This window comes from Ranitomeya variabilis, chromosome 5 (assembly GCF_051348905.1).
Source record: "Ranitomeya variabilis isolate aRanVar5 chromosome 5, aRanVar5.hap1, whole genome shotgun sequence".
NCBI classification, from domain to species: Eukaryota; Metazoa; Chordata; class Amphibia; order Anura; family Dendrobatidae; genus Ranitomeya; species Ranitomeya variabilis.
In genome coordinates, this window is record NC_135236.1 from 82,735,566 (window position 1) to 82,760,043 (window position 24,478).

General features: G+C 44.2%; 1 protein-coding gene across 3 annotated transcripts; it reads right to left on the reverse strand.

The window, feature by feature from the left end:
• Positions 1–411: 411 nt before the first annotated feature.
• On the reverse strand, positions 412–24,126 carry NUDCD3 (NudC domain containing 3). Of its 3 annotated transcripts, none has more exons than XM_077262726.1 (7): positions 23,995–24,126; positions 19,516–19,716; positions 19,187–19,434; positions 7,038–7,170; positions 4,372–4,515; positions 2,248–2,436; positions 412–1,430 (listed from the first exon to the last, which is right to left on the reverse strand). In XM_077262726.1, exons 2-7 carry the CDS (start codon positions 19,705–19,707, stop codon positions 1,320–1,322), a joined length of 1,017 nt encoding a protein of 338 aa, XP_077118841.1. In that variant the 5' UTR covers positions 19,708–19,716; positions 23,995–24,126; the 3' UTR covers positions 412–1,319. The 3 variants fall into 3 exon arrangements, with proteins under 3 accessions (XP_077118841.1, XP_077118842.1, XP_077118843.1); XM_077262727.1 differs by lacking the exon at positions 23,995–24,126 and adding an exon at positions 23,754–23,994; XM_077262728.1 differs by lacking the exon at positions 23,995–24,126 and adding an exon at positions 22,039–22,102.
• Between the last annotated feature and the right edge of the window lie 352 nt (positions 24,127–24,478).

Genomic DNA, 24,478 nt, shown 5'->3' on the forward strand with positions numbered 1-24,478 from the left:
CAGCTGGCCGGGGTCTGGTTCTCATGGGTCTCCACTGTGTGTGTGTGCATGTATATGTAAATATATATATATATATATATATATATATATATATATATATATATATATATATATATATACATATATACATATACACATACATACACACACACACACACACACACACACACACACACACACACAGCATATATATGGGGATTTCAGAAAGAAAGACGGGTCCAGATGGTGGGCTCATAAAATCCTCATATTAAAGCAAGAGGGTAAAGGGATCTTGTCAGCAAAAACATGGTCTTAACATGCAGCCAGAGTAGTAATCTGCAGGTAAAAACAGTTTTAATATACTAGTATTGCTAATGACTTCATGCAATAAAGAACATTTTGTTTTCCTTTTCATTATATTTTTTTTTTGTTACTGATGGAGAGGGAGTTTTTTCCCTTTTTGAATGTATATTACATTGCTAAAATTGTTGCAATGCATGTACAATAGAAAAAAAATGGTTTAATAAAAAAATGATCTTATTAAAAAGAAAAAAATATACCATACTGAACATGATTAGCGGTTTAATTGGAAGTGCGGTTGTGGGTAGAAAAGGAATATTTGTTCTGAAGCTGCTCGCTTCCAGTCATTGGAGCAGTGAACAGTAAGTGTGTCATACAGTAATACCTACCTGCCTCTTGGCTGACAAGGTGCGCGGCGCAGCGAGGGTGTGCAGCGAGGGATGTCAGTCAAGGAGCAGGAAAGTGATAGTGTAGTGAGCAACATTTCACTACCCCTGCGCCGCCCTGAATACTGGAAGTGAGCGCTGCATGGAGAATTTAACTTCATTTTCCAATTAGACCGCAGCACACATTAAATAGTATTTACCTACAGATCACCTTTATGGTTGCCGATACATACATTTTTTTTTTTTTTGCTGACAGTTTCCCTCCCACTACCTAGATTTGGTTTTACTGGAATTTTTTTTAATGCAACTCTTCCTCAATTTCCTGGGTGAACTGAAAAATACAATAAGCCATGTGCTAACTCTTATGTCTGCCTCCATCTTACCAATGTCCTTGCTGGAGATGTCATCAGAGTGGAAACATGATCAGAAAATTTGCACCAATTCGGAATACAAAAACAAAAAAAAAAAAAAAAAAAAATGGGAAGGGAAAATGTTCTGCAGAATTAAGATAAAAGCTCCAGATCAAACCGATGATAAATAAGCACTTAAATACACTGTTATACGTGAAAGTGTATTGTAATGTTAGAGGAAGGCGCGGCCTGTGACCGTGTAAACTTTGACCGCAGGAGGGACACGTTAGATCCTGCTCCTGTGTCAGAACTGCACGGCACCGGGCGAGATGTTGAACATGGAAGGATCAAACGCCTGCCCCTTGAACGGCGAGCCATCCGCGTCCCATCCTTTCTTCAGCATGTCATGGACTTTCTATAAGGGAACAAGAATAAGGCAGCATTGTGAGGTCAATCATATAAAAGCGTCTGCTCCTATAAAAGCCGTGCAAGAGGCTGCAATTACAGATCCCAGAGTAATCGTCATTCAACTTTCTAAGGTTCAAGAATGTGAAATTTACCTAGAGTATAACTAAGCGCTAAGGACTATATCATTGCCAGATACTTTTAGTGGTTGGGTATCGTTCTGAAAACAAAAGACCTAGCATTAGGGATGAGCAATTAGATTTGTAGAACCCTGGTCGGGGGTCCAGTCCGGTCCTCCATGGTAGCCGGTCTTCTCAGCATTTTTACTAAGCCCCACAACATTTCGTGCTGCCTAAAATAATGTCATGCAGTGCATTGTGCAGTCCCGATCTTGTAAGTGCCTGAAGCCCCTTTAAAGCAGGACCCAGACGAGAAGACCGTCTGCCAAAGTGGACCGGACTGGGCGTCAGACAAGGGCAGCGCAGATCGAGGTGCTCATCTTTATCTGGCATATTAATATACGATATGACCGGGGCTTCCTCCTCCCTTTAAATCCACCATCATGTTCAGAACAACCCCACACTCATCACATGGTCAATGGCTTCCTCGCAAAAACATGTGTGCGCCTGACGTTCATCTAATGTGTGGAAAGGGGACAAATCAAGGTTTAAAAAAAAATTTCTTCCCCTTTGGATATGTGGAGGTGCTGCCAAGAGCAAGAATCTGGGGCCATTTTCCCGTAGTCAGTGTATAAGCATAGAAAGTGTATCTGACATACTGATATTCTATAGTGAAGGAGGATAGTCACATCCAATGCTACGACGTACCAGCTCGTGGCTCTGCGGCTTCCCTTGCAGCTTTTGGTGATAGTCAAAAGTGAGCCTGTCCAGCACGGCGTGTTCGTCGTCGTCCACGGTAGCCATGCCGCGCTCCTTGTTGATCTTGTCTATGTCGATTTTCTCCTCGCCCTCTAACACGGCGTTCCACCAGTATTCCCCGCATTTACTCAGACTAATCTGGGGGGGGGGAAAAAAAACAAGACCCCAAAAGGTTGGTTTAATGAGTAACTTCCCTTATATACCCACCAGTGGAATAATGTGTAAACTGGGAGAGCAGAGTGGTGCTAAAGGGTGAGAAACAGAACGGCCTGTAAAGTGCATCAATGCCTCGCAACCTGCGTCCATATAGATGTGAATGACAGTGATCCAGTGCAGAGTCCAAGGTTATCCTATGAATCCTTGTTATACCAAACATCCTAAAGAGCTGATTTAAAGGGAATCTTTCACCAGGTTTGTTTTATGTAATCTGACAGCAGGAAGATGTAGGGGCTAAGACCCCGATACCAGGGATGTGTCACTTATTAGGCTGTGTGCTGTAGTTACAATACAATCAGTTTTTTATCAGCAGGAGATTATCACTACAGGACTAGGTGACTGGTGCTTCCTGGTCAACTGTTCTATGTAACCCCGCCCTCCAGCACTGATTGGCAGCTGTCATTGTACACAGGAAGCTGCCAATCAGTGGTGTAGGCGTGGCTTTACAGAGCTCAGCATTCTGAACTCTGCTAGATCAGCAGCAGAGAATACAGTAATTGCATAAAAATGACAGCAAGCAGGTCAGTAAGTGACATCACTGGAATTAGGGTCTCTGTCCCTACATCATGCTGCTCTCACAGTAGATAGCAAAAAAAAAACAAAAAACAGGTGATAGTAATTTGCTTCGTTTCTAGCATAAGTTAACATTTCATAATTTTTTGTTTCCATGCATATCCCTTATTGCTCCTACTGTGGATCTGGGTATGTAACCTGGGAAGAATCTCTCCTCTTCCCCCTCTGGCAGCTGAAAATAGAGTCCATTTTTATTTCTCCTGTAGGAGTCTATATACTGCCTCTGCTCTTTTCCTGAGATGAAGGGCAGTAAGTCGTTTCTGTTGGCTGCTCTGCGGTGAACACAGGGTCGCTTAATGGGGGGAGAGCGACAGAGCATGTGTGACCACCACCGCGCAGCTCATTAGGTGGACATGAACAGCAGGTGGTGCTATACTAAAGGTAATAATGTAAAGTTATGATATAGGCAAATGACAATGTCATGATCAGCTACTCCCACTAGTGATTTATATTTTTATTTTGGGGGAAATATATAAAATATATTGTGTTTTTAAAGTGAAAGAACACATACTGAATGTAGCAAATAATATCCATCAACTAAGAAAAATATATTAGATAAACCCCGATGAGTGATATATTTGCTAGGTGGATGAATGGTAAACCATTTGGGAAAACACTGAGAACCAAGAGAGGATATACCGAACCTGAGGTCCAAAGAAGGTGGTGTGGGACGAATGTTGTAAGGATAAAAGTACCTTTATTAAACAAGCATGGTAAATGGTAGCACTACATACAAAGAAGGGCCTGCACTTGAAGGAAAAACTTTGATTACTATACAAGACTAAAAAAATAAATAAATTATATATTAATTGATCAAAAACTTTAAAGACCCCGGGCCACTGAATGAAGATGGGGGTATACCAAATAAGTGATAAGCTATATGGTGACATTAGATAAATATCGCAGTGAGTAGTAGGTGGCGATGAAGGACACGTTCCAAAACGCGCGTCGGGGTGTGGCCCCACTTGGACCACGGACCTCCACCCTCCCTGTCAATCCATTTCTATTTTACCCACCTTGTTTATTAAAGGTACTTTTAGCTTTACAACATTCGTCCCACAGCTTCATCTTTGGACCTCACGTTCGGTACATCCTCTCTTGGTTCTCTGTGTTCTCAAAGTGTCAACCAGTACAGATAATGACATGGGGAAAGTAATAGCCGGGTCTGGCACAGTTATGCAGCACAATAAGCCGAGCAGATCTATAGGGGGTATCACCGAGGACTCACACCTGCCTCCAGACAAGCGGTACGTGCCACTCGTGAGGCATCATCTATCTTATTACCGAGATACACTTCCCAGGTTCCAGGCTCCACAGGGAGGTCTCAGCATTTATTTTGTGAGTGAAGTTCCCATCCATCAGGACACGCTCTCCTTGACTGTCTCTCACGGCCACTCGGATACATGAGCTGCGCAGGTCCACCGATACCTTGGGGAGTACACAGAGAACCAATATAGCATCAATCGTGTAAAGGGTCCGTCCATTACTACAATTATTTATTTATAAATGGGCCCCTGGTGGTCCTAAAATTAAAAAGAAAAACACATACAGTGCATCACTGCCCATTAGTCTCCTCACTTTCTCTTCTGGTGGAAATTGTCACTTGACTACTGCAACCAAAACCCGCAGATTGGTTCCAGCAGTGACATGACATCCTACAAAGGTTTCAATGCGCCCTCTTCTGGTGGGGTACGTTTCGTGACTGGTGCAGCCAGAGAAAGCTAGGGGGACTTTCTCTTCCAGCTGGAACTTCACATGACCGCTGCAGCCAATCAGTGGCCACTGACTTGCTGCAATGTTTAGATAGTGTCCCCTACTGGAAGTGTAAAGGCCTCTCCCGATGTCTGTGTAACTCTAAAGGTGATTTCCTATAAGAGAGTGACATCACGGACCTCTGCATTTACCAAAGACCCCATTATTACGAGTCTATACTGGTGCCAGTTCAGAAGATTAGTAGCAGCATCTTCTTCTCCATCAGCCCGCTGACAAGCCTCATAAGAATATGCAACCTACAGATGGCGGAGAGAATCAAGCTGCTTCATCGAGTATCACTGTCTTATCCCACGTCTGATAATTCCTACTTTCCGTTACATAATATATTCCTTCGCTAGGTATCTCCAAGGGTTAAAAGCGTAGGCTCCCGTTTGGCAAACGTATGCTTCTATATTAAGAAGACTGCATGTACAATACTTCCCTAAGTTTTATCATTGGAATTGATGAGCAGGAGTGATCTAATAATAAAAAAGAAAAAAAAAAAAAAAAAAAAAAGAGAATTGCCCTGCCTGTCCTGGTAATCCGTCAGCAGGAGGCAGGCTGCTCACAAGACTAGGGGCAGAAGGCTGAGCTTTATTTCTCCGCCGCTGCTCATGTATCGTAGTGCTCTCATTCACTAAGTGCTGTAAGCAGGCCACACCGTGCGGCTAAAGCTGCGCCCACCCATGACGGGTCAATGGCCGCATGATTAGGAGACAAAGTTATTTGGAAATTGGCCATCTGTCACGCTGGGTGAGAGAGAAACTAGGTGCACAACAACGGGAAGAGGGTGGTGGAGCCCAAACACTAGGAAAGGGGGAGTGGAGACAAGGCTCGTTATCGACTTTTAGGACCGATACCTCAATAGGTGGCACTCAACATCTTGTGTTCTTCCTCTCTGAAGAGGAAATTTGCATATTTCAATTCCCATAGAAGCATTGCATGGCCTATAAGTCTCTTTACACCATTTATGCACTCTCTACAAAAAGAAACCTTCCCCCTTAGACCCAAGTCAGAGGCCTCTCACCCAGCCAAATCAGATCTCCTGCTTTTACACTGATGAGGGGCAAACATCCCCGAAACAAGTGTTTGTAAATGAAGTTTTTGATATGGCTTCTTATCCCAAGTCATATGGCAAGTCTCGCTAAAGGGTCGATATTGATTTTTTAGGATTGCTGCTTCCAAATTGGTGACTTTAAAGTTTCTGTGCGCTTCATCTCTGAAGAGGATATTTGCATATTTCCTCCATCTCTGACCGTATAATGCCCATTACCATGGAGCAATCAGAACGTGAGAGCAGCAGGTAAATCCAAGACTACCTGCTAACTTAGAAATTACTATGAAAGTGCTCGGCTATATTACGAAGACTGCTGCAAGGGGCCATTTGGGACCAATAATGGATGAAAACGCAGTTCCCCAATACCAGTGCCTCTAAATGAAAAGTTTCGCTTTAACCCTTTTATGACAACCAATACACCTTTACACAAATCATAAGGCACCTTATTCTATGGCACCCTATTTTTAAGGTGCAGTTGTCCTTTGCAGCCAACAGCCTGGCCCCTGTGTTAATGCTCAGGATTGGAACAGTTTAATCATCCTAGTCTAAAAAACCTTGCAAATTGACCACATGGGGCTCACTGGTTTGCACAAACGGGGATAGGAGGGCTTCAGCTTCAACCCGTGAGGAATATCTATATTGATTACTTAAAGCATTACCTGCCTTTGCCCCAATTTTGTCCATTATTAGACATCCTCTTTTAGACATCCACTTTAAAGGCCCAAACAAGCTTTTGTTATAGGGAGGTTAATTTCGCACAGAAGGATTGGTCACCAACATCTAGTCCATGTGTGAGGTCTTGGGCTGACACTCGTGGAGTTAGCCATCACACGGGCTGGTACTGACTTCCCTACATGACTGACTCTACCAATACCGCGGTGGTGAGTGAAGATGAGATACGGCTCTATTACACAGGACAATACCATGCAGGCAGGTTCTGAAGGTTTCTCTACACAGGTGGAGACATACGACTGGTTCACATCTGCAGATGAATAAAAACCACTCGAGACTCCTCAAAATCCTTTGTGTCTACTTAAAGCAATTTTCTGTCTGGTTTTTGTATTAGTCTGTATCACCCTCTACTGGAAGCCGTGGTGGCACGTCGCCTTCAGACATAACGAAGGAGCAGCACACAAGTCACCTGTCTGCCTTTAACCACATCTTTCGCCACAGGCACTTTTATTTCCAGGTCAGAGTAATCCTGTGACCACGTGTAGTTTTCCCTCACTGCGCCATTGTAGCTGTCCGAGTCCGTCTGGAAACTCTCTTGGCTCCTGATAAAAAAAACAAAACAAGAAAATCAGAGACCTGTAAAGCTGTATTGGACAAAGGGAAACCCTTCCCGGTCTCTAGACCATAGCACTGGACCTCACCTACCCATACGAAGCGTTGTCCTACCACCCTCCCCATACTCACGCAATATGGGCTGAGGCTTATTTCACTGGGCAGAGAAGAATCAGCCATTTCTTTACTTTAGAAGTATTTTTCTACATGATATTTACTATGATTGACAGTCCAAGTTCTTCTGTATATCTGATATCTTTTTCCAGGACACTGATGAAGGTCTGACGCAGATCGAAATGTTTTTGTATGTAATTCTGGATTACTGGTCATCATTACAATTCTTTTCATCACTCTGAGTGCCAAGTTCCTTACATTGACTAACTAGATTAACGGGGCCTTTACACCGAGCGATCAGAAGACTGACAACTCTCCCCCCCATTCCTCCATACACACAAATGATTGGCAGCAATTTGTCTGTCTGGATAAGAAAAGCATTGGGGGTTTCAACTCAGGCTGCCCGATCCTGGTGTCCCCCGACAATCTGTAGGGGAAGAGTTGGGAGAACCCTATACACATCAGATGCCTGTTCAGCAGACGTTGGTGTTTTGTTTGTTTGGTTTTGGAGGCTTGACCAGAAGAAGGGGCTATTAGGCAAGGTCTACATTAAGGCTGGGCTTAGATTAGCAGAACCCTGATCCGGCATCCACGACTGTCCTCCATATACTACTCCATGTATGCGGGACCAGAGTCGAACTTCCTAGGTGAGGACTCCGGGCACCTTTAGAATGGGGCCAAGGAAGCCGACATTCAAGTGCAGGGTAAGAACGTTCCCAGGAACCCAGTCTGGCAGCCAAGGAGTAACCAATGTGGATGCAGGATCCACATCCGGCTCATCTTCTTACTCATCTCTAGTCTGTATAGGTTGGGTGTTCCGTGGATATTTCTACAGCAAATTTACCTAGGAACCGCCTGGAAATCCTACAGACAAATTCTCACTGACTAGTTCAGATTTTGGTGCAGACTTTTCTGCTAAAAAGAAGGTAATTTGCAGCAAAATCAGCAATTACACCTATTACTGAGAAGTTATTTGGGATTTTTACTTCTCAAATGACGGAAATAGCGATGTTCTGAGGATTTTAAAAAAATCCACTGCTGGTCAATTTTCCTGTGGAGAAATTCCACAGTAAGTGGATGAGATTTGTACTTTATAAAATCCACATCAGTATAGTCTTGACTGGCCCTACCCTATTATGTGAACCAAATATTCTATGTTCCGACCAGTTGGGGCTGAGCCTGCAATCATCGTGTTCCTGCGCCCCATCCTGGAGGTTGTTTTTGCAGATTCATTTATAACAAGAAACCTACGGCTTTGTGCACATGGAGTTTTTTTGAGGAGTTTACAAACACGAAATTGTGCTACGGGAACCTTCACTTCACCCACACTCCACACCCTGGCAACAGACATGGTGGAACAGTGGGTCTTCTCCTTTCTACCACCTGCACCTTCAACTCAATTCTCCTCCCTCTAAGTGGCCATCTTTTACCGACCCCCTGGCCCCTGCCACTACCTTTATTGGCCACGTCTCCACCTGCCTTCTATAGTTCCTCTCTGCTCCATCCATCATCATGGGTGACTTCAACATCCCCACTGACACCCACCAATCGGCAGCCTCTAAACCGCTATCACTTCTCTGGCCTCACCCAGTGGTCTGCTATAGCCACCCACAGATGGACGTACATTAGACATCATCTTCACCTGTCTCTGCCCCCTAACTAACCTCACTATCTCCCCTCTCCCCCTATCTGAACACGTATGTATATTCTCTTCCCTGTCCTGCTCACTTGCCCCCCAAGTCCAGCATCTATCTCAACCCCGGAGAAACTTCACACGCCTAGACTCACACACTCTCCAACTCTGCTTTACCACTGTCCTCCATATCTTCACTCCACGATGCAGATAGCACGCCACTGTTTTCTACAATACTTAACCCACATCACCTATTGACTCAGTCACCCCTTTCGTGCATGGCAGAGTGTGACAAATCAATAGACAGCCCTGGCATACCAACCTCACTAAAAAGCTTCAGCGAGTGTCCACGGCTGTAGAGCAGCGCTGGAAAAAAAAGCACATTCACAAGAAGACTTCACCACATTCATACAAGCAACTTTCATATTCAAGTCAACCCTCCCCTCTGCTAAACAAGCCAACTTCATAACCCCCCATATATGCTTATACCCCACAACCCCAAACATCTATTTAACACTTAACTCCCTCCTCCACCCACCACTGACCCCTCCGACGTTCCTCATGTCAGCCGAAGCCTTTGTCCTACACTTCAACAACAAGATCGACCAAATCAGGCAAGGCTTTACTACTCAACCACCACAAGCCCTATGTATACTAGAACACTGACCTCTCCCACTAACCTTCCTCCATACCATCACTGAAGGAGAGCTTACTCATCTCCTCTCCACCTGTGCACTTGAGCCCATGCCATCTCCTCCCCAACCTCACCTCCATGCTTATCCCAGCCCTAACTTATCACTGGTACCTTCCCTTCTGCTTTTAAACACGCCACAATTACGTACAACTATCCTAAAGAAGCCATTCCTCGACCCAACCTCCACATTCAGCTATCGGCCTATATCACTGCTCCCATTCGTCTCCAGCCCAAACTGCTTGAAAAGCACGTACACACTGCACTTTCCTCCCACCTCTTATTTAAACTACTCTTTGACAACCTTCAGTCCGGCTTAAGCCCCCCACCGTTCCACCGAAACTGCCTTAGCCAAAATTACCAATGACTTACTGCCAAAGCCAATTTCTCTATACTCCTCCTTCTAGATTTGTCCTCTGCCTTCGACACAGTCGACCACTCCCTCCTACTACAGATGCTCTCTTCCCTCGGTATCACAGGCCTCGCACTTTCCTGGATCTTCTCATACCTCTGTAACCGCATATTTAGTGTCTCCCGCTCCCATATTAACTCTTCATCCCATTCTCTCTCTGTCAGGAGTCTCTCAAGGCTCTGTCTTGGGACCCCTACTCATCTCCATCCATACCTTTGGCCTGGGACAACTCAAAAAGTCCTACGGCTTCCAGTACCATCTATATGCTGATGACACACAGATCTGCCCCTCTGTCTATCAGCCATATCCTCCTACTTCTCCCACTTCCTAAAGCTCAACGTAGACAAAACTGAGCTCATCATCTTTCCTCCATCTCATGTATCTTCCCTTCCTGATCTATCACAATAAATTACATTATTCTTTCCTCTGTACCTGAAGTCTGCTTGCCTTGGAGTAACCCTTGACCCTGCCTTGGCCTTCAAACAATGCATCAAGGCCCTTTGCCACCTTCAACTCAAAATTATATCCAGAATCCGTCCCTTTTTCAACCCTCAATCTACTAAAATACTAGTGCATTCCCTCATCATCTCCCACCTCAACTACTGCAATATCCTCCTCTGTGCCTTCCTACCAACACTCTCGCACCTCTCTAGGCTGTCATGAAAGAAGTTGTCCACTACTTGGACAACGCCTTATCATACCCCATGCTTGGCCCTGATAAAATAAAAAAGCTTATACTCACCTCTCGTGCCGATGCCGTTCCAGTGGTGTCGCCCTCATGGTCCCGGGGATCACAAGCAGTTATGACAAGTGACCCCGGCACCCAATCAGCGCCTGCGTCACTGTCTCCGCCTTCGTACGAATTGAACATCAAAAGGATGTCCAAGATCAGCTGCTGCCTGGACTTCCTCTTCATGTCCTTTTCGACAGAAGACGGGGACAGTGACATCGGCGCTGATCGGGCGTCTTGGTCAGGTGTCACAACAACCACATGGGAGAGCGAGTGCCGACACCGCTGTAACGATGCTGGACGGGAGGGGAGTACAAGCTTTTATTTATTTTATCAGGGCCAAGCAGTGGGTATGACAAAGTAATCAAAGTATTGGACAACCCCTTTACCTCTGCTGCCCAACTAATCCACATCTCTCTTCGCTACTCCTCCACTTCTCCCCTCTGCAAATCCCTTCATTGGCTCTCAATTCCCCAACGTATCCACTTCAAGCTACTAATATTGACCAACAAGATGTCCCTAATCTGTCTCCCTCAAAAAATTTCTGAACTAATCTCCCACCACATAACCTCTGGTCCTTCCAAGACCTCATACTCTCATTTACACTCATATGTTCCTCACCCAATCGTCTGCAAGAATTCTCCTGAGTATCCTTCATCCTCTGAAATTCTGTGCACCTACACGTCCGATTATCCACCACATTCGGAACTTTCAAGCGGAAATTGAAAACCCATCTCTCCAGGAAATCTTACAGCCGGCAAAGACCCCGCTGCCGCCTCACCACCACCAGAGATGCTGCCACACCAACACCCCCCGAACCTACTGCCTCATTCCCTATTATCCGGTAGATTGTAAGTCCGCAAGGGTAGGTATTGTATGTAACCCCTCCTCACGCACAACGCTATGGAATCAATGGTACTATAAAAATAAATAATAAAAATAAGAGTGACTGCAGATTTGTACCCCAAGGACGGAGAACCCCTTTATACAATAGATCACTTTCAGATGACTCGTTCCCTTTAACAATGAATACAATGTACTCAGCTATGAGGTGACTTGGAACATATTGATTGTAGGACGTCTTTTTAATGTGATATCTGGATGGCCGTTTTTCTGCTTTCTAGTACAGTTATTTTTCCCTAATGAATGGTCAGAAAATAATTCCCCTTTCTCCCTGGACTCTGGTCTGCCATATATTAAAACACTAGATCACTGCACAATAAACAGCTAATACTTGCGTACAGCTCGGTGGCTTTTCCACATCGTGTTTACAGCCATACCAGTCATGGGTTATATATATTATATATGTATTAGATGGTGGTATTACAAATGCAACTCCCTAATGGTAGAATCACAGCTACAGTGAGCAAAATAAGTACCGTATTTGATACACTGATGATTTTGAAAGTTTTCCCTCCTACAAAGAATGGAGCGATCTGTAATTTTTTATTGTCGGTACACTTCAACTGGGAGAGAAGGAATCCATGACGGAATAGTGTGTTACAAACAGTAATGTTTGAGACTCTGGTCCCACCTTTCAGGTCATTGACCAGGCCCACCCGTGCAGTTCTGGGCCGATTCCTGACCTTTCTCAGAATCATTCTTACCCCACGAGGCGAGATCCTGCATGGAGCCCCAGACCGAGGAAGACTGACAGTCATATTGTGTTTCTTCCATTTTCTAATAATTGTGCCAACATATGTTGCCTTCTCACCAGGATGCTTGCCTATTGTCCTGTCACCCAGCCCAGCCTTGTACAGGTCTACAATTTTGTCCCTGTTTTCCTTAGACAGCTCTTTGGTCTTGGCCATGGTGGAGAGGTTGGAGTGTAATTGATTTGAGTGTGTGGACAGGTGTCTTTTATACAGGTAACGAGTTCAAACAGGTGCAATTAATACAGGTAATGAGTAGGAAAGCTTCTTAAAGAAAAACTAACAGGTCTGTGAGAGCCAGAATTCTTACTGGTTACTAGGTGATCAAATATTAATTTCATGCAATAAAATTCAAACTAATTATTTAAAAATTATATAAATGTGATTTTCTGTTTTTTTTATTTTTATATTCTGTCTCTCACAGATGAAGTGTACCTACGATAAAAACTACAGACCTCTCCATTCTTTGTAGGTGGGAAGATTTGCAAAATCTGCAATGTATCAAATACTTATTTTCCCCACACTATATCCATCAATTCTCCTTACAGCAGTAACTTCTCCCTCTTGCAAAAGCAGCAATTCTGATTATGACCTTATATTAGGACACAGCTCATAATCGCGCCGGAAATACGCCCATCGGTGATCCCGTCACATGATCGGGGGTCACCGATTGGTTGGCATGACAACCAGAGGTCTCCTGCTGACATATCTGTATTGCTATGAGCGCTGCCCAATGGTCGGCGCTCATAGCAAGTGAGTAATTCTGCTACATACAGGCGATCTGATCATCGCCTCTATGTAGCAGAGCCGATCAGGTTGTGGCAGCTTCTAGTCTCCCATGGAGACTACTGAAGCATGCCAAAAGTTAAAAAAATATAAAATAATAATATATAAAAATTCGAATCGCCCCCCTTTCGCCCCATTCTAAATTTAAACAATTAAAAAAAAAATCAAACACACATTTGGCATCGCAGCGTTCAGAATCGCCCGATCAATTAAAAAAAAAAAAGTTTTACCTGATCGCTAAACGGGGTAGCGAGAAAAAAAAAAAAGTCAAAACGCCAGAATTACATTTTTTTGTCGCCGTGACATTACATTAAAATTCAATAACAGGCGATCAAAAGATCGTATCTGCCATAAAAAGGTATAATTAAAAATGTCAGCTCAGCGCGCAAAACAAAAGCCCTCACCCAAGCCCAGATCACGAAAAAAATGGAGACGCTACTGATCTCGGAAAATGGGGCCATTTTCTTTTTTAACAAAGTTTGGAATTTTTTTTCGCCATTTTCACCAAAAAAAAAAGTGATGGCTCTGGGAAGAAGGCGAGCAAAAAATGTAAATGCAAAACCAAAAACACCTCTGGTCATTAAGGGGTTTGTGCACTAATTGGAAACTGATGCTCAGGATCGGTGATCAATATCAGATTGGTGGAGTCCAACACCCGGGACCTTACCGATCACTTCTTTGCACACAGCTGGATTAGCACAGTTCTGTACCCTGTGCAATGGCCATTCTTGGGAACCACAGCTCAGCTGCCATTTACTAAGAGGTGAGCAGTAGCACCTGAGCGCAGCCATTACACTGTTTACGGAGCTGTGCTGTTCCAGCACTGCACGCTGCATACATCCATTTGCCGCTGGAGATGTAAACAGTTGATTATGGGGCGTCTGGTGTCTGACCCCACTGATCGGATACTGATGACCTATCCTGTGGACATCACCTCTAAAACATGAATAATAGCCAAACCAATGGCAGAGGCAGCCTACGTCATGTTTGGGGACATTCTGTCATTAGTGGTCATCCCTAAGTAGAAAAATCTTTGTGCGGCAATACAGGGGCATAAAATTTACCACTATATGAAATAAGAAAAATAAATTGTAGACAGGTTATATGGTTCACACAATCACTTTAGAAATACCCCCATGAGAAAAGGGTGGTGCGGCACATAAAATGTCTTTTATAAATATCTATTCTTACACCCTAACTACTTTTGTAATTTTCTTTATTACACAATACCTTACACTTCTCCCAACCAGCTAATCCCTAAACGTGTCTTTTTACTGTAATTCCTGTGACGTTTCATTTAAGAGGAGACTCATACAGGACATCACAGGAGGCTGGGGCTGCACTCACTCCTCGCAGAGTCTATCGCCTGTCCTGGAAAAGGACGTCATCAAGGGGCAAAGCTGCAGAGACTCACTAGGTTCTTGGATAAGCATCCCCCCTGAAGATGTCCTGGGTGATAAGACACTGTGGGAAAGGCGAGTGCAGCACCGGCACTCTGCTTCTATCTCCCCTGCTGCCTTAGCTTCTGTGAAACAAGCCACTGTCAAGTTGAGGAGATAGAAGCAGTCAGTAACATCATCTCCACCCTACAGGAACTAACACCACACTCAAACAAATCATCATCAGGGGGCTGCACTAGTGTCACTTACTGCTTCTATCTCCGCCCCTTGATAATGATTAGTTTGAGGACGGTGCTAGAAGCTGTAGGGTGGAGCTGATGTCACTCATTGTTTCTAACTCGGCCCACTGATGACGTTATATTTCAGAAATGATGCGGTGGAGATGGAAGCACAGTGTCGGCTTCCGTCTAAAGACGTCCTGTTCCAGGTGGGGCCACAGACGGAGCTGGGAAGTAACTGGAGCCACAGCCTCCTATAACATCCGGTTCAAGGAGGGGCCATAGACACTTCAGGGAGGGGAGTGCAGCCCCAGCCTCCTGTGAAGTCCTGTTTGAGACTCCTCTCAAACAAAAAGTCACAGGAAGTATATTAAAAAAACAATGAGGAATTAGCTAGAAAAGGAGATGTGTGGGGTATTTTATAATAAAGACAATTACAAAAATGGTTAGGGTGTAAAGATAGGTATATAAATAAGAAATTTTAGGTGCTGGACAACCCATTTTGAAGAAGATGTCGATTTGCTGTGGATTTTACCCAAGGCAATTTAAAAAGTTAAATCCACTGTGAAATTTTGCAAGAAATATTGACAGATTGTGGATGAGATTCTCAATCACATCACTTTGCTCCTACTGTAACCTGCAACAAATTTGTTATAAGCATATGTTAGGTGTCGAGTTCCCACCTCTGCACAGGGGGAATCTCGAACCATCTCCGCTGCGGTCTCCCATTCTTCTCCAGCCGCAGTGGAGCCTGCTCAGCGGAGACATCAGTCCCAGCGTCTCGCTCAGTCTCACTCTGTGCATAGGGTTACTGCTGCTTTTCCAGCTTCTGCCATTGAAGCCAGTGCTGGGCAGCGGCGAGCAGACGCTTTTGGGACTAAGTCCTGCTTTTCCCCTTCTGAGCATGCCCAGGGCAAGATCTCCCATTGGAGATCGAGGGTCACATGCTCAGATACTGCAGCAGATCCCATTGGTCCTCCAGGAAGGTCCTGAAGGTGCTCAACTTCTGTGGCAGCCTCCCATTGGTCCTTCTGGGAAGGTCCTGTACTTGCTGCAGCTATAAAAGGTTTGCATGACCGCACGGCCATGCGCTAGTGTAAACGTGTGTGTGTGGATGTGTGAAAGTCACTCATTAATTATCCCCTCCCTTGTATATGACTGCTCGTGTAAGGTGGATGATTGCTATCTAGCACCTGACTTAGCCATCAGCACGTAACACACAAAACAGCGTCTAATTGCTGTGACCGCCAGTGCGGCGCCGTGCGCTTTCACAGCGCTTTCCTGACCCAAGCCTGGGTGGTTAGAGGCGTACGCCAGTGCGGCACCGCACGCACTCTCGTGCATCTTTATTAATATTATTTCTTTCACTCTGACACCCCAGTTGCGGTGTCGAGCGCAAGAGGTCTACATGAACTCAAATCCTGTGTCTTGGGATTGAGTTCTGTGACTCCTTGCTTGCGCTCTTGGTGCGGTACCGCGGCCCTGTGACGCAACAGGGTTCGCTTCCTTCACACAGGGTGAAGTTAACCCGTGTATCCACATTGTACCGCCATATAGTCCGTCATTACTTGGCAGCAGGTTCCATCTCTGCACGGTGGACCCCGGGCTGCGAACGCACCTTACTCTATCTTTCTTATTATTTGGTGCGTTCCGCTAGCCCTAACAGCATACAGTTAGGTCCATATATATTTGGACAGAGACAACATTTTTCTAATTTTGGTTATAGACATTACGACAATGAATTTTAAACAAAACAATTCAGATGCAGTTGAAGTTCAGACTTTCAGCTTTCATTTGAGGGTATCCACATTAAAATTGGATGAAGGGTTTAAGAGTTTCAGCTCCTTAACATGTGCCACCCTGTTTTTAAAGGGACCAAAAGTAATTGGACAGATTCAATAATTTTTAATGAAATGTTCATTTTTAGTACTTGGTTGAAAACCCTTTGTTTGCAATGGCTGCCTGAAGTCTTGAACTCATGGACATCACCAGACGCTGTGTTTCCTCCTTTTTGATGCTCGGCCAGGCCTTCACTGCGGTGGTTTTCAGTTGCTGTTTGTTTGTGGGCCTTTCTGTCTGAAGTTTAGTCTTTAACAAGTGAAATACATGCTCAATTGGGTTGAGATCAGGTGACTGACTTGGCCATTCAAGAATATTCCACTTCTTTGCTTTAATAAACTCCTGGGTTGCTTTGGCTTCATGTTTTGGGCCATTGTCCATCTGTAGTATGAAACGACAACCAATCAGTTTGGCTGCATTTGGCTGGCTCTGAGCACACAGTATGGCTCTGAATACCCCAGAATTAATTCGGCTGCTTCTGTCCTGTGTCACATCATCAATAAACACTAGTGACCCAGTGCCACTGGCAGCCATGCATGCCCAAGCCATCACACTGCCCCGCCGTGTTTTACAGATGATGTGGTATGCTTTGGATCATGAGCTGTACCACGCCTTCGCCATACTTTTCTCTTTCCATCATTCTGGTAGAGGTTGATCTTGGTTTCATCTGTCCAAAAAATGTTCTTCCAGAACTGTGCTGGCTTTTTTAGATGTTTCTTAGCAAAGTCCAGTCTAGCCCTTTTATTCTTGATGCTTATGAGTGGCTTGCACCGTGCAGTGAACCCTCTGTAGTTACTTTCATGCAGTCTTCTCTTTATGGTAGATTTGGATATTGATACGCCGACCTCCTGGAGAGTGTTGTTCACTTGGTTGGCTGTTGTGAAGGGGTTTATCTTCACCATGGAGATTATTCTGCGATCATCCACCACTGTTGTCTTCCGTGGGCGCCCAGGTCTTTTTGCATTGATGAGTTCACCAGTGCTTTCTTTCTTTCTCAGGATGTACCAAACTGTACATTTTGCCACTCCTAATAATGTAGCAATTTCTCAGATAGGTTTTTTCTGTTTTCGCAGCTTAAGGATGGCTTGTTTCACCTGCATGGAGAGCTCCTTTGACCGCATGTTTACTTAACAGCAAAACCTTCCAAATGCAAACACCACACCTCAAATCAACTCCAGGCCTTTTATCTGCTTAGTTGAGAATGACATAATGAAGGGATTGCCCACACCTGTCCAGGAAATAGCCTTGGAGTCAATTGTCCAATTACTTTTGGTCCCTTTAAAAACAGGGTGGCACAGGTTAAGGAGCTGAAACTCCTAAACCCTTCATCCAATTTTAATGTGGATACCCTCAAATGAAAGCTGAAAGTCTGAACTTCAACTGCATCTGAATTGTTTTGTTTAAAATTCATTGTGGTAATGCCTATAACCAAAAGTAGAAAAATGTTTTCTTTGTCCAAATATATATGGACCTAACTGTATATACATGTCTGTTCACCAATTATTACCTGCACTTTAGCCCCTTCCATACATCCACTGTACATATACATCTCATACCAGGTGCCAGTGTATAGCACAGGCTCAGCTTCTGTGCCCGGTCCACAAATAGCAGATAAAAACTGTTCTATCACTGACTTACTTTTCTCCCTTAGGGAGCCCATTGCCGTCCCCACCCCTGTGCAGGCATTGTGGAGTGCACATTGGTTATTATAACAGCCGGGCACCTACTGAGGTCTCCATGAGTGCCATGTTGGCACTCCTGAGAAGCCCAGCCACAGGCCAAGCTACACAGGACACCATCATTTACCTATATATTACAACAATGTGGTATCGCAGCATACAGAACAATCGATCAAAGGATTGCAAGTCCCCTAGGACAACTATAAAAAAAAAAAAAAAACCTGTAAAAATGTTTTTAGAAATATAAATAAAAATTTAAGTCTACCCACCTTTTCCCCTTTAAAAATAAAGAATACATTTGGTTTCATCTGTAAAAGTAACATCTTTCAAACTAAAAAAAAAAAAAAAAAAAAAAAAGATATAACCCATAAGATAAACGCTAAAAAATAAAAATTTCAAAATTATAGTTTTTTTTAGTTGCCACACCTACAGCCCCCAATAAAAACTGCGCATTTATGTCAAAATGGCATCAATAAAAACGTTAGCTCACCACAAAATCACAAGACCTCACAAAAGTACATTGACAAAAAAAAATTAGAGAACACCACAAAACTTTCCCCCCCCTTTTTTAACAAACTTAAAAACAAAAAAAAAACCTACGGGGGCACAATCCCCAACAGGCGTGCACAGTACTCGCTGATGAACTGGCAGGGGCCATCATCATCCTGCCCTCCACCTCCTGATTTGGAAGGGAGAGGTGCAGGACAATCCCTCTAAGGCCCATACAGCAAGTACTGAAGACTAAACTAGTGGGGATGAATGTATCTCCTGTTCACTTTTCTTAAGTCTTCTATATACAGAAAAGAAGAATATATCCAACATGGAATACTATGATATATTGTGGTACTTTACTGGGGTACAGAAGCAGAGTCCTCGGTGTTATTTCCGCTGGCCTCGGCGATCTCTTGTGGATCCGGTGCAATAGGCACTTCTGGATTTACCGGAATGGCTTCTGCTGATGCTTCTACGACCACTTCTTCCGCTGCTCCCGGGGCATTGCTGTTCTCTGACAACCGTTCCTCCTTTTTTAACTTTTCTTGAAAACTCTGCACCCTCTGCTCGTGGTCCTGCATGGCCAGTCGCTCGTAGGTTTTGAACGCCTGATGGAGGATAACCGTCATTTACCAGCGCTGGCAAGATTACGTATGGGGCACCGCACACTGTAAGGACCAGCTACTCACCTGCAGCACCATGTTTTGAGCAGTACCTGGGGGGAATCCCATGCGATCCTGGGGGCTTAAAAGCAGTCGGTAAAAGTCTGTCTTCCGGTACAAGAATCCAAAGTAAACATTTAAAAAGTCCTGGATGTTTCCCACGTGCTGTAGGATCCCCAGCAGTGCGTGGTCATAGCGGTCTGACAGCTCCGGCTCCATCACTGCAGCCTGCAAAGAAACACAATGGAGGAGTTCAGTCTGGAGATATCAACGGAAATGGAGGCTCATTGGTCATTTGATGGGCTAATCCAGGGCTATTTTATTTTTACATTATAACCTGCCGGCGGTTCAGCTGCTTCACGTCAACAGAGCAGCTCTTCCTCTTTCGGGCTGCTCTGTCAATGGGGCTTGACTGCTGTCGTCATGCTGATTGATAACTGGGGACAGCCAGCTGTCAATCAGCATTCACGCCCCGTCAACAGAGTAGAAGAGAAGCCGCTGTCCTGTCGATGTGACGTCAGCAGAAGCCGCTGAAACGCTGACAGTATCGGTCTGTGACTGCTCTCTGCCGGCAGAGATTGGCACCGAACAGAACAGGCAGGTAGTTCGCAGCCACCTGTATGTTAGGTCTTAGGCTCATAGTAAAAAAAATTAAATAGTCCTGGGTAGCCCCTTTAACCTAAGGCGCTCTGCGGTGGAGACACTTTCAGGACAGTATTTTGATGCCAAAAGAATTTTTTTTTTTTGGGGTAGAGATATTCAGATGTACATTTTTTATGTACATGTTCTATCCACGTTTTCACATATCCATGTTGTTTTGTGGACTGCGAGTCCACAAAAAAAAAGATGAGATAGATAGATATTTCCAGTTTTGCTATCTGTTTGGCTTCTGACGACTGTTCATTCATTACTATTTAATAAGGAGAAAAGTCAGTTTTCATCTGTCACTGATCAAAAATCACCCATGTAAGTTTATGGGTCGGTGAATATCATGTGGCTCACATATGAAAACCGCTAATTAAAAACATTAACCTTTATTAATAAATTGTACATAAAATATGTCTTACAACATTGAAGACACACTTGACAATGCTAAAATGCGAAGATGGTGTAGATACTCCTGGATTCACCCTATTTTGTACCCTTCCCTGAGCACTTGCCTGCACAGCAGAGGCTGGCACCCTTATAATGCGACAATGGCGCCCCCGCTCCTCGGCGGCTATCCCTAGGACCCCCTACACTGCCCTCAATAGATATAGGTACACCGTGTATGCAGAAGATATCAGCAGACAAGGTAGGTCATTGATTACAGATATACTCATAAGTGAGCCCCTACTTCGAGACCTTTGTTTTCTCCTTTCCAAATTATTCTCCTGTGCGTGAATATCATGGACGGTACACGGATGGTCGTCATTTTTGGGGGGGAATAAAAGAAAATTACTGATGATAACTGTCACAGGGACCAGGTACTTAGGAAATTCAGATCCAGAGAACTGATGAAAAGCGAGCCATTTATTTCACAAGCGAGAAAAATCACTAATATCTAACTGAAATCTTGATAACATGATGGGACAAATCTGGCCTTCCATCTCAACTTAGGGAAACTGTCAGATTATGTCGGCCTGAGACGAGTGATGACCGCCTCATCCGGTCTACTGCAGAGGATCCATCTGGTGGGGACCCTATCATGGATCCAATATGCACAATAACTAGTTATGAGCGGACGTGCTCGGATAAAGTGTTATCTAAGCATGCTCGAGTGCTCACCAAGTGTCTTAGGCGTGCTCGAAAAACATGTTTGTGTCCCTGAGGCTGCATGTCTCATGGCTGTTCGACAGACAACACATGCAAGGATTGTCTAACATCAGGTAATTCGGGCATGTGTTGCGACTGTCAAACAGCCAAGAGACATGCAGCCGCGGGGATTCTAACATATTATTCGAGCACGCCAAAGACACTCTCTCAGCCCCCGATCATGCTCACTCATCACCAACAATTACATATTTTTCTTCACACGTCTTTGGTGAGGGGTGACCCTCCACTAGACCTACTGCTTTTGAGGCCCTTCTGCATTTGGCTCCCCTCTGGTGGGAAGCGAATACCTGGCATCGTGAGGTTCAAATCAATCTACACGACACAGACTGGAATAACATTTTTACCCATAAGAAGCCAACAGTATGTCAAGCACATAAAAATATATTTCAGATGTCCTTATGAGCCTTCATGAAACTTACCCACTTACTCCAAGCATTTGCTGGCAAGGTGGGATGGAGGTTAGTATGATGACCCAAATCTGCCCAATTCCTTAACTTTTTCTTTCCATGTCAAGTAATTCTAAAGATTTATCACCCAATGATATTCGTTTATTCCTAACTCCTATAGTCCTTTTGCTCCTAATTCTTTCATTAAAACAGACTATTGCCCCGTCTGGCTCGCCAAGTTATCTCCAGACATTGGAAATCCACTTTCACACCCTCAGGCCGGGCTGACAAGAGCATCTAAAATATCGGGAGAATTTCATCCAGAAAACTCTGCCCATTTTTTACTCACTTGTCATCTGTAGACGACCAGTTTTCTCCTGGCAGCAGCCATTAATCTTTTACTCGACCATGTAGTTTCCTGTGTTTCAGAATCGCATTGCGTCCGTAAAAATTGAATGCTATACTGCGGCATCCGATTTTTTTCTGCGCACTCAGACTTCAATGGATGAGTCTCGTCCAATTTACAGAAGAAATATGTTTTTCACATGTAAATTCAGTAAGGAAAAAAAATAAAAATAAAAAAAAATTCGCTCATCTGCACTGCCCCACTGGTCTGAGTGCTGTCTGCTTTGTTTTTTGGACAGAAAATACGGTGGTGGGAAAGAGCCAGGAGTCCAGGATCAGCTGGAGCAGATCACAAGAACCAGGTTCTGCTGATCAATCTTTAGGCAATGTTCACACATTGCGTTTTTTATGCTTTTTTCCCCACAGGCAAAACCTGTTCTCTTGGCAGTAAGAAACGCCAAAAAAACCCAGTTTTTTTCTGAGTGTTTGCCGCATTTTTTGCAGCTGTTTTTTTTTACTGCAGTGTTTTCCGGATGCATTTGCGTTTTGTACATGCTGATAAAATTTTAGCGCATAAAAAAAATCTGATTCTATTTCATCAGGTTTTGGCACCAAAAAAAAAAAAAAAAAAAAAAAAAAGCAGCACACCCTGATACCTGCCAGTTTTGAAGCGTTTTTTGCACTAGCAAATGGGTGAAAAATGCTGCTAAAACGCTGAAAGAAGTGACATGCTGCATTTTGTAAAAAAACGGTCAGGGGGGGGGGGGGGGGGGGAACTGTGTGCATAAGATTTCTCAAATCTCATAGACTTTGCCGGTATTGTGAAACGCAGATGAAAATTTGCATTAAAAAAGCTGCAAAAACATATGAATGTAGCCTTAATGGGAAGCAGGCAGCATGTATCAGACACTTGCTCCATCGTGTCATCAGGGTATGCTTTAGGTTAGGCGCACACTATGTCTGTACACAGCCTACAGTATACGTTGCCAGCTCTTCCAGATGTATACAACTGAGTGTATGCACTTGACAGCGGACACACAGTGTGAACCCGGCCTTACTTGAAACATTGGTTCACAGAGAACATACATGTAAAGCTGGCGTATAACTAGTCCAGGAGCCCACTCCCCTAGGGTTATAGTCCTGGGAAGCAGGGCTTAGAGAAGCCGCTAGGGACCGGCCTCTTGGGCTAGGCAGCCGTGCGGCATGTCACATGTATGTCCACTCTGAAACGCCGCTGTATTTCAGGGTACCCGGCTGATGTGACAGAGCCGGGGGGCTGATATGACAGAGCCGGGGGTCTGATGGGTGCAGCCCCTGGTTCAGGCAGCAGGAATCAGCAGTCAGGCTGACAGATGGAACCCTCTTTATTACTGCCTTTAACTGTTTGACAAAAATAATCACTTTAGACAAAAACATAAAAAACAGATTGAGAAAAACCCTCATTACTCATGTAATAACCTCACCGCACACATCATTGCAGCAGCGAAAACCCACAATACCGCTGCAGCCAATCACCGGCCTCAGTGATAATGCGATCATGTGCAGCGCTGTACTGCCATAACATCACAACGTAACACAGAGCGACGCTGACAGACGTAACAAGGGACTATCTCCTCCTCCAATAGCTCCAATAGGTGTCCAAAAGGGTCATAAGTAGGAACGTTTGCTTACTAAAGCTACTGGTGAACTAAAAGTCCCAGCACATGTACGAACACATACATAGAGACAAGAAGTGGCTACCAGCCAATCAGGTGCCAGTTTACATCGTCAAACCTCGACTGGGAAGACATAAAATAAAATATGATTGGCTGCCAGGGACAAGCAATCCACTCTCCCTCCCAGCGAGTCTCCATCGTATCGTTACACCAGTAATCAGCGCCAGAGAGAAGAAATCACTCATAACACAATGTCCGACAGCTACGGGAGCAGCGCCGGCACCACACACAGCAAAGCAACTCACATGGGATTTGTGTCACCCACTGTTTTCACTCTCCGGTGTCCGTGCAAGCAACTTCCGGGTCGTTCCACACTTCCGCTTCCGGTTATCAGCACAGGTAAGAGCGTTGCCCAGTTCCAAAATGGTGCCTGTTGCTATGGTAACAGGGGGCCGAATGTAACGTTATGGCCGCATAATACTTATAAACAAATGTTTGTTTTTTTTATTGGGGTGGTTAATATGCTCTGTGTGCAGTGATATGTATATGCCTGCGAGCTATACATGCATGTTTATACACATGCATATATACACTGCACAGAATAACACACACTTTATAACTATATATATATATATATATATATATATATATATATATATATATATATATATATATATATATATATATATAACATATCCATATAGTGTGTGTGTACATATGGAGTGCTGCCTCTATTTCTTGGATATATTGGAGGATTTGGTGCGCTCCCCCTACTATCTTTTACTGATT